Consider the following 12,135-nt stretch of genomic DNA (forward strand, 5'->3'; position numbering starts at 1 on the left):
GAGAATCGAGCCCTGATATTATTGGAGAGTGTCGATGAGGTAGAAAGAGAGGGGCCAAAAAAGGGAATGAAAATAGAATACAACAAATAAAAAAGATGAGTTGGCGGAAAGGGGGTTAGACGAAGTGGCCGTGAAGCCCACCCCAATTCACTCTTCAGCCAGCTTAGCGACCCGGTCCAATGCAGACATTTCGGGGAGGTCCAGAATCGCCTCTTCAAACTCTGGCTCATCCTCTTCCTCCTCGGGGGCTGTATTCGGCATACCGGCCCGACCCAGCACAGACAGCTCAGAGCGGCCGAAAGCCACCTCTTCAGACTCGGGCCGCTCCGAGGAGGAGGAGCAGGCTGTATCCTGCAATCTGGGAGCTGCATGGGCGGGGATAGGCTTCAGCACCATCTGCTTCTTCGCCGTGCTCTTCGACCGAGGCGACTGCTCGGTCCAGTCCCATTCCTGCACTTTACGGCCCTGGCCCCCATCCACGCCACTTGCAGCAAGAGTCTTGGCTGGCCGCTGAGTCCTACTGGGCGGGCATGGTGTCGACCTGTCGGCTAGGCTGGCGGCTCGGTGAGCGGCTGACAGGAACGGATCCTGGTTAGCTAGATATGGCAAACTCAGTTCATGGAACGGTGTACCTGTTGTGGTTGGCATGTCAGCATACTTTCCCACTGCCGAGTTCGTGATCGCCGTACCTGAATTGCCGGCTACCGTGTGGATGTTTTCTGTGAACAGATACTGGAAACGATCACCTGACAGCGTGGTCGTGCCCTCCTTGTCGAGGAATGGATCGGGTGAGGTACTTGCGTTGACTTTCAAGCCGACGATGCTCTCTCCCTCGGAATTATTATCCATCGACGGGTCAGACTGCCCAGTAGAAGTGGTATATTCTCCTGATCCGAATTGCCCCTTCGGAGATTCATCGCCAATCGAGTCTGTGGGAGTGTAACCTTGCTCGTCGTCAGTTGTCGTGAAATTGGTTGAGCTGGGCTCGGATAGGTCAATCAGATCCGTACGCTCCAGATTCTGTTGCACCAGGTTTATCTTGATTTTGATTTTGAACGATGCAACCGACTCGCCCACATCCAATAGAGTTGGGCTGCCCGCTCCATCGCTTGAGGGCGCAGCGGCTCCTGCTTGTCGAGCCTCGGTCTTGCGGTGATTCGAACCTAGACCGTTTTCCTTTGCCCCTTCGCCATGCGCTCCAAACGCTGATCCTGCGTCTGTCAAGGATGGTTTAAGCTCACCATTAGCGTTGGAGACAGAAGGTGGAAGATCCGTTGCGTGAGATACACACGTCCCTGTCGTTGGCTGGAGAGAGATCGAGGCTGGCATGTAATTATCCAAGTTGGCAAGACAGGGGTTCTCTTCTGTCTGGCTGGTTTGGGGCACTTCCTCGGGCTCTGCGCTGATGTCGTCTGTTGACTGAGGGCTAGCGCTAGTAGGAGAACTGTGCGATGTCTCCCCATTATAGTCGTCATCCTCATCATCATGCTGGAAGAGACGAAGGATTTCGCCGCGGTGGATAACCTGTCCGTCACTTGTGCGGGCATAGTCCAAGTCCATCACAGACTGAGAGTCCACCTCTCGAGGGAGAGTTGTCGCTGTTGCCGTCTTCGATTTTAAAGGGGCACCCAAGCCTAGCTCGTAAAGACCTCGCCGGGTGGTTGACCTTGACCCTGTTGCTATTTGACCCAACTGCGTATCGAAGAGCCATGGGAAACTGATTAGTGGCATCGAGTACGGCCGGATTGGTCGCCTTCCAATAGTGCCATCTTTGCGGATGTGGTCAGTCCGAGATTCGTGAAGTGCGATCTGCACCTCTTCCCATGTGACCTGATACATGGCGGCGGCAAATGGGCCGAGGGCTTCAATGTCGCGAGACCCTCCCGCTTCCTTGATGCAGATATCTCGGTGTTGCTGCTTTAGCGCCTCTGACTCGCGGCGTACCGTCTCGTGCAACTTGTATTGAGTGCCAACGCGTGGTTTTGAGAGGACAAAGGCAGTCCAAATCTCGAACTCGGTCTTTATCTCCATCTGACCCATGATCCTGCGAAGTGCAGCGTCGTACTGAGACTTGATCCTTCGGGCTTTCTTCAGCAATTCATTTGGCAGCTTGTATCGCGTCAGGATTCGGCTGTCGAAGGGCATTTCGTAGCGGGGCCTGAAGTCGACTCTATGGACCATGTCGTAGAGTTGGCCCAGAACCCTCGATGAATGGTACGTGGCCTTTCCGGCCTTCTCCATGAAATGCGGCCATCTCCTGGGCGCCAATTTCTTGTCCATTTCGGCCTCGACACCCGTCTTGACGTAATCAACAGCCTGCGAGTGCAATTCGGCCAACCTTATACCTGTATGGAATAGTCAGCAACGGGACTTGGAATGCCGGCGACAAATGGAACAACTTACATCTGGGGTCTTTAGGCCCAGAGTCCATAAAGTCTGCCTGGGCGAGATGGGCATGGGCTATCAGAGGTAGTGAGTTGTTCTTCATATACAAGGCGAAGAAGGTCTTCAAGTCCTGGACAGTGGGATCTCGGTTCAGCTCTTTCGGGGGTGGCCCAGTGTAGTTCATCGGACCGTTGAACCATTCCTGAGGCAGGAGGTTCTGGTCCCAGATGACGAAGAAGTCGTCTCCATCCAGGTCTCCTCCGGAGCACATGCTTGGGATATCCCTGCTTCCGTGCAAAGGGAAGACGACCACATCTCGAATGTGTCTCAAGGCCGGTACGTCTACAGCCTCAACGACCCGGATATCTCCAGGGTGCAGCGATGGGTTTCGGCCCACGGCGCAGAGTCCGGTGATTACCTTGTAAGTGCCTCGGTCTTGAGGGTCCGGCACCTGGATGAATATCTGGGGAAGGTATTTAGCCTTCTGGCTGTGGCGTCGACCAGTCGTCTTATCGTATCCCCTTAGTGTCCCTGTTTCGTCGACGCAGCCAAGGACAAAGGCGCTCTTCTCAACAATGATCCTGGCCTTCTCCTTGAGAGCTTTTATCGACCATGATCTCCATAGCTGAAGTAGAGCCATCGTGAAGGGTTCCGACGCCTCCATGAAGCCATCGAGAACCATGCGAGCAAGGGTAAGGGTCATCTGGTTCTCATCCACATACTGGGAGAGCAGTTGCACTGCCGTCGTGTGGTTCTTCATTGCTTGGTCGTAGCTTCGAAGCTGTTCAGCCAGCAGATTTACGAACGCCTCATCCGGGACGCCAAGAGATGACAAGATGGTGATGGTCTGGCGGTTCAGCGTGGCAACCGAGAAATGAGAACACCTGATGATCTCTAGGCCGTTGAACTCGGCATGAAACTTCTCCTGAGACTTCCTGATGTGAACTTCCAAGCCGGTAGCATCTTCCCAGACCACAAGCACGCCCTTGCACCCTCCCAGCCTGAACTGGTAGGCCGAGAGCGCCGTATCGAGGTCCCAGTCGCGAGCTATCATCTGGGCCAGAAAGGGAGAGATCTTTCCAACCCCATCTGTGAAGCAGTAGCCGTGACTCTCAATATCGGGGATGCGAACAACTTTGGGAGCCGGTATGCCACGAAGAAGGCGGGTAGTAGAGAAGCATTGCCCCAGCCTCGCGGCATACTTTGCAACCACCTTGATATGGTTGAATTTCCCCATCCACTGACGGATCTTGTCGCATGTCACCACATCCTCCGGCTTGCCTTCTGGTTGGCAGAAGAAGAAGGCTCCGCTCTCTCGAATTTGAGAGCTCCCAAATGCTAGAAACTGCCAGTGCCATCGGCCCATCCGGATACCGTTATTCAAAACCCGGAAGACGCGAGTGTAGATTTGGTTGTCTCGTGCTGCATCCGAGCCATTGATGCGACCGTCGTTGAGTTCGTCGGTGAACTGTACTCGAAGGAAATTATCCTGTTGCTGTTCGAAGTGTCGAATGACTCGATTCGTTGTCTCGACGGTTGGGGAGTTGAAGTAGATCCTCGTTGGCGTCACCGTCACCTTCCGGACCAGGGCGCAGTAGTGCGGTATGTTCACCGTCGTCGGGCAGAATGTCAAAGCGGCCTTGTCCTCGAACAGGCTCAAGGGACTGAAGATTTTCTTTCCCCTGTCTGCGGCGTATTCGAGAATCAGCCGAGCCCTGTCCCGATCTTGCGGGCTCGAGTTCGCGAGTTGAGCGAGCTTGGAGAGAAACTCGGCCGAGATGTTGTGTTCTTGCAGGATGTCTTGCGAGATGCAAACCTCGAGTTGATACCTGACATCGAAGGGGAGGCTGAAGAGCAACGAATGGGTGAGTAGCTCTGACGCTGTACCCGAGGGTCCCTGTGACCGTGGGCCTTCGAGCATCGACCAAAGCTTCGAGTCTGATCTTGGGATTAGCTGGATGGAATTGTCAAGTCTGGTCTTGATGTTCCAGTCACAGATGGCAGACTCGGCGGCAGACCAGTCGCCAGCCGCCTTTTCGTCCATCTCGAGGCAGTATGTTGTCCACCGGCCAAGGTCAATGAGTTGATGGTCGTTGTCCAAAGAGGCAGCTACCGCCCTCGAGATGTCGGGATTTGGGGAAATCTCGACCGTTCGAGCCCAGACGTCTTGCTCGCCCCATGTCAGTCTTCCGGCGGAATGCGTCCTCTCAAAGTCACCCTTCTTTCGCCAGAACTGGGGGGGACAGTCCAAGGAAATCATAACAGCCCTTTGGCCATCCTTGGCATCCATCCGGTAGAACTTTGTGATGTTTTTGAACCTGATGTCGAGCCTGTATTGGCAATCAAAGGCCACAAGCTCTGGATTCAGGGGGTCCTGGAACCGAAAGGGGAAGTGAATGACGACCTTTCTGCGACTGAAATCCACGGTAAGACTGAAGTCACCTTCGGCCCCAAGAGAACCGAGGCTTTTCATCTGCATGACAGTCGTCGGCTGAACAAGAACCCCAAAGCTGAGCTTAGAAGGTTTGATGACAACCTTTGCAGGCACCGCATTTCTCAGGGGGCTCCGGATGGCACCCTCATTTGCAGTTGGAGTGAGCGCCTCCACGACCACCACGACCTTGGTTCCACCAACCTCAAGATGGCACCATGAGTTTGCCCAAAAATTAATCCTAGGCGGAGGTTCAAAGCGAACTCTGGCCAACCCGGTGCGCTCTCCATGCCTATCCTCGTCGATCTCCACATATACAATGTTCCCAAAAGGAGAGAGCGATTTCCAGATATCCCATGTCGAAACCTCTGGGGGTACCATTCTCAAGGCCATTAATATGCTCCGGTATGTGCTCCAGTCACCTATCAGTTGCCCTTGATGTTGGCGCCCTGAGAGCCCCGGATTTCTTGCATTTCCACTTCTCGGGCGGGAATGCCGGTATTGGGGGCGGCTGTTCCGAAGGTGGTTATTATTCTGGGCTCTTGGATAAGCACCAGCATTTGTCGCGGTGTGACTTGGCCAGCCTTGGGTGGGGTTGGTTGCCATGTCTGCTTCAGACTGTGGTTGAAGTGACGGATACCTGGGCGGTACCTGATCCTGTCGTTGTGCGGCTTCTGAACGCCACGATGTGAGAAGGACGCTGGTGGAATAATTCTGAGGGAGACTTGCACGCTTACCTTTGTGTTGAAGTTGAAAAATCCCAATGTCAGCCGCAATACTGAAAAGTGATTTCCCTGGCAAGCCCTTGCCGTCCTTGTGATTGCTGCGGCCGTGGCAGTGACCGACGGAGGAAATTACCTTGAGGTACGTATCCTGTGAAAGGTAGGTGGACTTAGAACCCGGCGGTAGCGCTTTGTTTGGAAGGTTCAAAGTTACCTCTGTGAGGCTGAGATGACAGGTTCGAGCGAGAGGGAAGGATCGATGGGCAGGTTCATGAACAACTGCAGTTGTCCAGTCAAGCACCAAACATATACCTAGGTACCTCTAGATATGAAAGGTAAGGTATGGAAGAAGGTAGGAAGGGATGGGTAATTGGTACCTCATTGAATAGAAGAGTTGAACTCGGCCCTCTACTTTACCTAAGGTGCCTACCTGAGTAGATATCGGGATCGGAGGTGGATCGCTGGTGAAGGACGGGTGGAAGGAAGCCAGGAGTGAGTGAAACCTATCCGTCACTTTCTTGGCCCACCTCACCAGAAGCCAAGGTGCCCAGATGCTCCGCGCGAGTGAGAGTAGAACGGTAGAGCGCGAAAGTGGGCTGGAAAGGTCAAGGAGAGTAGGTAGGAAGGGCAGGAAGGTCAACACGTGACGGTCCAAGGCGTGAAGGCAGGGCGAGATGGAGTATCACCGACCTGGCGGGGAAAGACTGAGTAAAACTTGTTGATATTCTCCCAGGTTGGCCGCTTGATTCCATATCAAAAGCGTTTGTCGCGAGAAAGCCAACTACCCGGTCGTGCACGCAGATAGCGCCTTGAAGTAGCCGGCTTAGGTCATGGACGAATCGCCCGTGCCTTCCATCTTGAGCGTCTCTGATCGCTTCCCCCCTTCGACCAGCAGTGCCGCATCAATATTCCGATAAGCTGACTTTTAGAGCGGAGGAACCTACCACAGGAAATATTCGGTGGCCACAGGCTGGATGCGTCGAGCTTCTGGAAGCTGCCAACAAACAAGTTGGGAAGGTATCTGCAGCCATCCGTTGTGGCGTGACGCCCTCAAATGATCCGGCAACCACATCCTGAGCTTTGCTCATTCTTCCAATTTCCAGACCAGAAAAAGGCGCCAGAATTGACTGCAGGTTGCGTGTCCAGATCCACGGTGAAGGTTACCTGTGAGTAGCTCTGCAGATAGGTAAGTCTCTTGGCAAGCAACCATTGTGTTAAAATGGGCAGGTCAGCATTTTGATGTCGCTGGTATACCGAAAACTCGGCAGGTATGCAGCCCACACACAAAGGTCATCACGGAACAGCAGAAGAGAAACCGGGGGACTCCAGAGATGCCGATGCATACACGATCGTTGAATATATAAGCTGCAGAGCCGTTCGACAACGAAGTCTCAATGCTCCCAAGGGCACTCCTGCCCTGCCATGCAAATGAACAGAGTAAGCTTCCATTACCCTGCATGGCCCATGCTGTCCCGGCTGGTTGCCCAATCCTTTTTATGATGCTGAGTTATAAACTTGCCGATACCTGCGGTTATATGTCCGTGTGGTTAACTTTATTACTGGTGGTCAAATATCTTGCCCGGATTCCTGGGTATCTGTCAGTATCCAAAGCTGGCTGGTCTTCCTTTGAGACAGAGGGAGGTACGGGGCTAACATAATCCAGTGAGGGTCAAGGGCGGACTTGATCGCTTTCTGTGCTAGAATTAGTCAAGGGAACCAGCGAAAAGGGGGACTCGGGGAACTGACCATGACTCCTAGCGTTTCAGGTCCAACCTCCCAGAGAAGGGATTCCTTCTTTCCCCAACCGATCGAGTGTTCACCGGTACAGGTACCCTCCATCTCGAGAGCTCTCTTGACCATATTCTTCACGCACGTCTCGACCTTGGCTCTCTCGTCCTTGTCTCGCCGGTTGTACATGATGCTCTCGTGGAAGTTGCCGTCCCCAATGTGGCCAAGGATGCTGGCGAACAAGCCGAGATCATCCATTTCCTTCTTGCTTATCTCAATGAGCTCGGCAAGTCTGCTGAACGGGACTGCGACATCGGTGCTCCCTACTGTGCTGTCAGCCTTCGGAGAACTCGCCTCGTGAATAGGATACTTCGGGTCCAAACGCACAAACTTCTTCGCCATCCTTGCGCATCGCCAGCATCGACCAGAGGGACTCCTTCCGCGCCGACCACAGCAGTTTCTGTTCCCTTGCGTCCTTAGCGAACTCGAAATTACCACCCTTGTTCGACTTAGTGATCTGCTGGACCATGCTGATGTTCTCCTTGACGCTGCCCTTGGTCCCCGAGAACTTGAAGAAGAGAGTCGGCAGCTCCTTCCACACCCGCGGGGCTGTTGCGCCGCCGATGTTCACAACCCTCATTTGCACCTCGTCCATGATTTCCATGGCGGCGACGGGGATCCCGGCTTGCATGACTCCCGCAGCTGCTGCTGCGGCGTCTCGAATGGTGGGGAACGTGACAACGGCTACGGAGAAGTCTTGGGGGACAACGGCGAGCTTCAGAGTGGCTGTGATCATGTTAGCTCCCCTTTACCGAGCGAAGGCGAGAGAGCCGCCGACGAACCTTCAGTCACCAAGCCCAGGGTACCTTCTGACCCAACGAAGATACCGTTGAGGTTATACCCTGCTGATGATTTTCGAGGCCGACGACGCGTCTTAATGACCGTTCCATCGGCAAGCACAACGGTCAGGTTGATGACCCAATCCTTCATCGTGCCGTACTTGACGGCGTTCGTCCCGGAGCAGTTTGTGCCAATCATTCCGCCGATTTTCGCACTCGGGCCTTCGCCGCGGTTAGCCAGCCGGTCTCCCGTCACTGCAATGCAGGTGGAATTGGCTCACCAGGGTCGATGGGGAAGAAAAGCCCGCTGCCCATCTTGGCAAGCTGCTCGTTCAAGTCCTGCCACCCGATACTGGGCTGCACGACAATGTCCATGTCCTCCTTGTTGAACTGGACGATCTTGTCCATGTAGGCAAAGTCGACACTGATGCCCCCAAAGGGGGCAGAGAAGTTGCCTTCCAGACTCGAACCCCCCGCATAAGGGATGACGGGTATGCGGTACTTGTTGCAAACGCGCGCAATGGTCGACACCTGCTCGGTGGACCGCGGATACGCTACTGCGACTGGGAGGCCCTCCGGGTTCGTCGACGACCACTCCGAGTAACCATGCGCGTGGAGGTCCTCCGGGTCAGTGGATATGATATCCTCTCCTATTTCCCGGCGGATGTCCTCCAGGGCCTTATTATATGAAATCACCATGTTTAGCACGGTTCACCGACAGGCAGGTGGAGGCGGGGAACCGATCTGGTTCGAACCTACCCGGTTCATCTCACGCAAGCTCGCATATCTGGGCGCTTTGCTATCCAGCAACATGGCGCCGGGGAAGCCCCCCGAGCCAAGCGACGCCAATCCCCACCCGAAAACCCCGGTCGCGGCGGCGACGGCCAAGACGCGCTGCCCGGTCCATGCCGGCGCCGATCTGGCCGCCGCACCGGCCTTGCCGGCCGCGCTCCGCCGGAAGGTGGAGGCGGAGAAGAACCGGGGCGTCCTCCCGGTTGCGGGGGCTGCGGAGGCTGCGGAGGCGGTTGCGGAGGCGGTTGCGGAGGCTGATCGGCCGAGGGGCTTTAGGCCCCTCGCGAAAGAATTGACCGACATGCAGATGACAATTGCGCCGCTGCCATGCGCATCCCAGGAAAAAAAAAAAAAAAAAGTCGTGCTTCTGTTGAACCTCGGGTCCCTTCGCACCCTGTTGGTGGTGGGGGAAGCAAAGCTGCACGAGGATTGGCCCGTCCGGTACTATTCGTACAGCAGCAGATGCCAGCAGGAGGGGAAATGGCAATGGCAACGCGGGATTAAATATGCTCGGCAGAATGAGGCTTTTTAGGTACTCTTCCTTTTTTCTGCTCCCACAATGCTGCCCCTGCTCGAGGTCCCCTTATCCTGGGACGTGTGGTTTCGACGCGGTACAGAAGCTAACGGGGAAAAGCTCTAATTTAAGCTCCGGGTTTATGATCAATGACGATACTGGCGAAAGCCTAAGTTTGGGGACGAGCAGATGACTCGGGCTGGCGCGAAGGGAAGCTATATGAGATATAAAATGGCGGAGGTGGACTTATAGCGGAACCATAGCGGAGCCCCGGGGGCTAGTGGCGACTTGGATAGGGCATAGGGGGGACTCAATCAACAGCTGGGGGAGGGGGGAGCAGGAGTAGCGGCAGTAGAGGGTAGAGTAGAACATTGCCAGGTACATATACGCTCGGCAAGGCCATTGATGGCACTGCCGCGATCTGTACAACGGGTGGAGATGGGCGACGAGGGGGAAAAGAGGAGGTGGAAACCAGCGGAGAAGGTGATTGCTTCGCAGGTGCGGTATGGACCTGGAATCTCCAACCCAACCCTCACGCCTGGTCTATGCTTTGTGGGTGGGTTTTGGATGCAGCTAAGATACTTAGTTCGTCGCCATAATCTCGAAAGGAGGTTGGGATGTGCACTAAAAAGACATCCTGGCCCATGGTGGTCTGGCCTCTGGAAATGCCCGGCCATAGCTTAGTGGATGATCGATCGTGGGGTGTCATGCCAGCGGTGGAAAGACCCGATGGGAACCCAAAGTGCACCGGTATGGAGGTAAGCTGGTGCCTGCACCTTAAATTCCGCATGTAGTGTACAGTACCTACTTCCCGTACGCATATATACCTCTGCCTGCCTCGCCTAAGCCTCGCTTCCCACTACTGCCCATCTAGAACTCCACCCGGATGGATGGTCCCACGGCCGATTCCAACTCGATCACACGACAACGAATCTCACCCGGCTTGGCCCTCCCGCGTCTCGAGTCTTCGTCCGGCAATCTGGTTTCAATCCCATTCAGCCCCGGTCATGCCCGAAACAATGAAACGTATCGAGATCGGTGTGTTTAAAAATAAAATAAAACTCAGCAGCTGAGGCCTTGGCTAGGTCGCCGTCGCGAAGTTCAAATTATCGACGCAACAGTGGCGCTTAGTCTGACCGCGTTCCCTGATACCCTGACTACAAGCATCCGTTTTCATTAGGTAGTTTCCATTGGATCCCCGCAAGCCCATATTTCGGTCAGCAACCTGGCGCTGGCTTGGGCCGGAAAAGAAAGGAGAAGGAAGGCGGGAGGGAACCTGAAGGATTGAAGCCCAAGAACGCGGGAGTTGTGGACTAACGTCAATGCCGTCGACAGTTTCTTTTCTTTCCTCCCCCCTCCCATTTTCCTTCCCTCGACGGAATAGGCACAGTTCCTACCTACCTACCTACCATTTCCTTGACATAGGTAGATCAGACCCCACTGACAAATGGAGGCCATATGTGGGATCCGTGCCTGACGTGTCAGGTGGGTCAGGCAGGTCCTCTCATGATGATGTGCATGTAAACATATATGTAAGTTACCGCCTCCGGCATCAACAGAGCGAGATTCCATCTTGTACGAGTTCATCGATGTCGCATCGTCATACCCTGCCCCGGACCACAGACGTCCTGACAAGACATGTCGTGTGACAGGAAAGCAGCGCTCTGTCGCTCTGGGGTTGGTGGCACAAATGGAGTGGTGGGAGTCGAACTTTGTAAACCATTTCTCTGCCCACTTGCTTAGGGTCGGGTGCCTGCCCGTCTAGAACACCTCGCGCACCCGAAGCGTAAGTATTCTACCAACAGATAATCACGGAACTTCAATCCATTTTGGTCTTGGACGTTAGGTACCAGTACGTACTTGGGACATGAGGCGTGGGGGTCTTCTCACCGTCTCTTGGCCCCCCAAAACCCGAGCCTTGTCTTCGCCTTACCCTCAACCCAACTACTAACACTAACAACTAATACCAAAGCCAGATGGGACGGGCCTTTCCCTATTTCAACTGACGAGCATGAGCTGACGGGAGCGACTGCGAAAGCGGGATCGACTTCTATGCAACACCGTAGCGAATTACAGGGCTGCTAGGTCGGTAAAGTTCCATGCCCCATCTCTAAGGCCCCTTTCTGGCACCCGACATGAACACACAACCTCTCGAAGGCTTCGGTTACCTGGTACAGATCCTCTGCTAGTAATGCCGTCTATCTGATTGGCTCTCCCAACGCGGGGACGTCCCAGTCCTGTACGTCGAGAGGCGAAAAGCTGCCCTTTCCATGCTGTACCTGCCCGACGTTCAGCCTCCGCCAGTTTCCACCTCCCCTTATCCCGACCCTCGGGACACCCGATCGTCAAACCATTACGAAATCTCGGCCGCCTCGTGGTCAAATCCTGCAGGAGCCCACATGCCCACATGCCCACATGCCTTTCTTGTCCACCGAGCCGCCCGACTGCCGACCACTCGCTGTGAAACAAAAGACGAGTAGCATTATCGAACAAGAGCCTTTATGGAGCCGACTTCCGGCTTCGATTGGCTTCGGGGTTTTAAGTCCTTAGGTGCGTAGGTACAGTACCTATCCTCCCTGTGTTCCATGTTCTCCCCTGCCATTTGTGGGGAAAGGGTCTGTCCCAAACTCGGGGTGGATGGTTGCTGACCGATGGGCAGGACTTGACATGACATGGCCCCATATGGGAACAAGAAGGCTATGCAACCTCAAGACGGACCACTTC

The 12,135-nt window shown here is 54.7% G+C and overlaps 2 protein-coding genes across 2 annotated transcripts; both read right to left on the minus strand.

The window, feature by feature from the left end:
- Positions 1–60: 60 nt before the first annotated feature.
- On the minus strand, positions 61–5,736 carry QBC33DRAFT_241704 (RNA dependent RNA polymerase-domain-containing protein). The gene is made up of 4 exons (XM_060422920.1): positions 5,554–5,736; positions 2,404–5,490; positions 690–2,345; positions 61–632 (listed from the first exon to the last, which is right to left on the minus strand). The coding sequence occupies exons 2-4, from the start codon at positions 5,420–5,422 to the stop codon at positions 148–150; spliced, it is 5,160 nt and encodes a 1,719-aa protein (XP_060279792.1). The 5' UTR covers positions 5,423–5,490; positions 5,554–5,736; the 3' UTR covers positions 61–147.
- A 1,296-nt stretch (positions 5,737–7,032) lies between these two features.
- On the minus strand, positions 7,033–9,577 carry QBC33DRAFT_598123 (FAD-linked oxidase-like protein). Its single transcript, XM_060431955.1, has 7 exons — positions 8,865–9,577; positions 8,387–8,783; positions 8,109–8,327; positions 7,654–8,052; positions 7,285–7,589; positions 7,193–7,230; positions 7,033–7,125 (listed from the first exon to the last, which is right to left on the minus strand). Exons 1-7 carry the CDS (start codon positions 9,198–9,200, stop codon positions 7,095–7,097), a joined length of 1,725 nt encoding a protein of 574 aa, XP_060279793.1. The 5' UTR covers positions 9,201–9,577; the 3' UTR covers positions 7,033–7,094.
- Between the last annotated feature and the right edge of the window lie 2,558 nt (positions 9,578–12,135).

The sequence above is a fragment of the Phialemonium atrogriseum genome (assembly GCF_030411735.1).
Source record: "Phialemonium atrogriseum strain 8032-3 unplaced genomic scaffold QBC33scaffold_30, whole genome shotgun sequence".
Classification (NCBI taxonomy): Eukaryota; Fungi; Ascomycota; class Sordariomycetes; order Cephalothecales; family Cephalothecaceae; genus Phialemonium; species Phialemonium atrogriseum.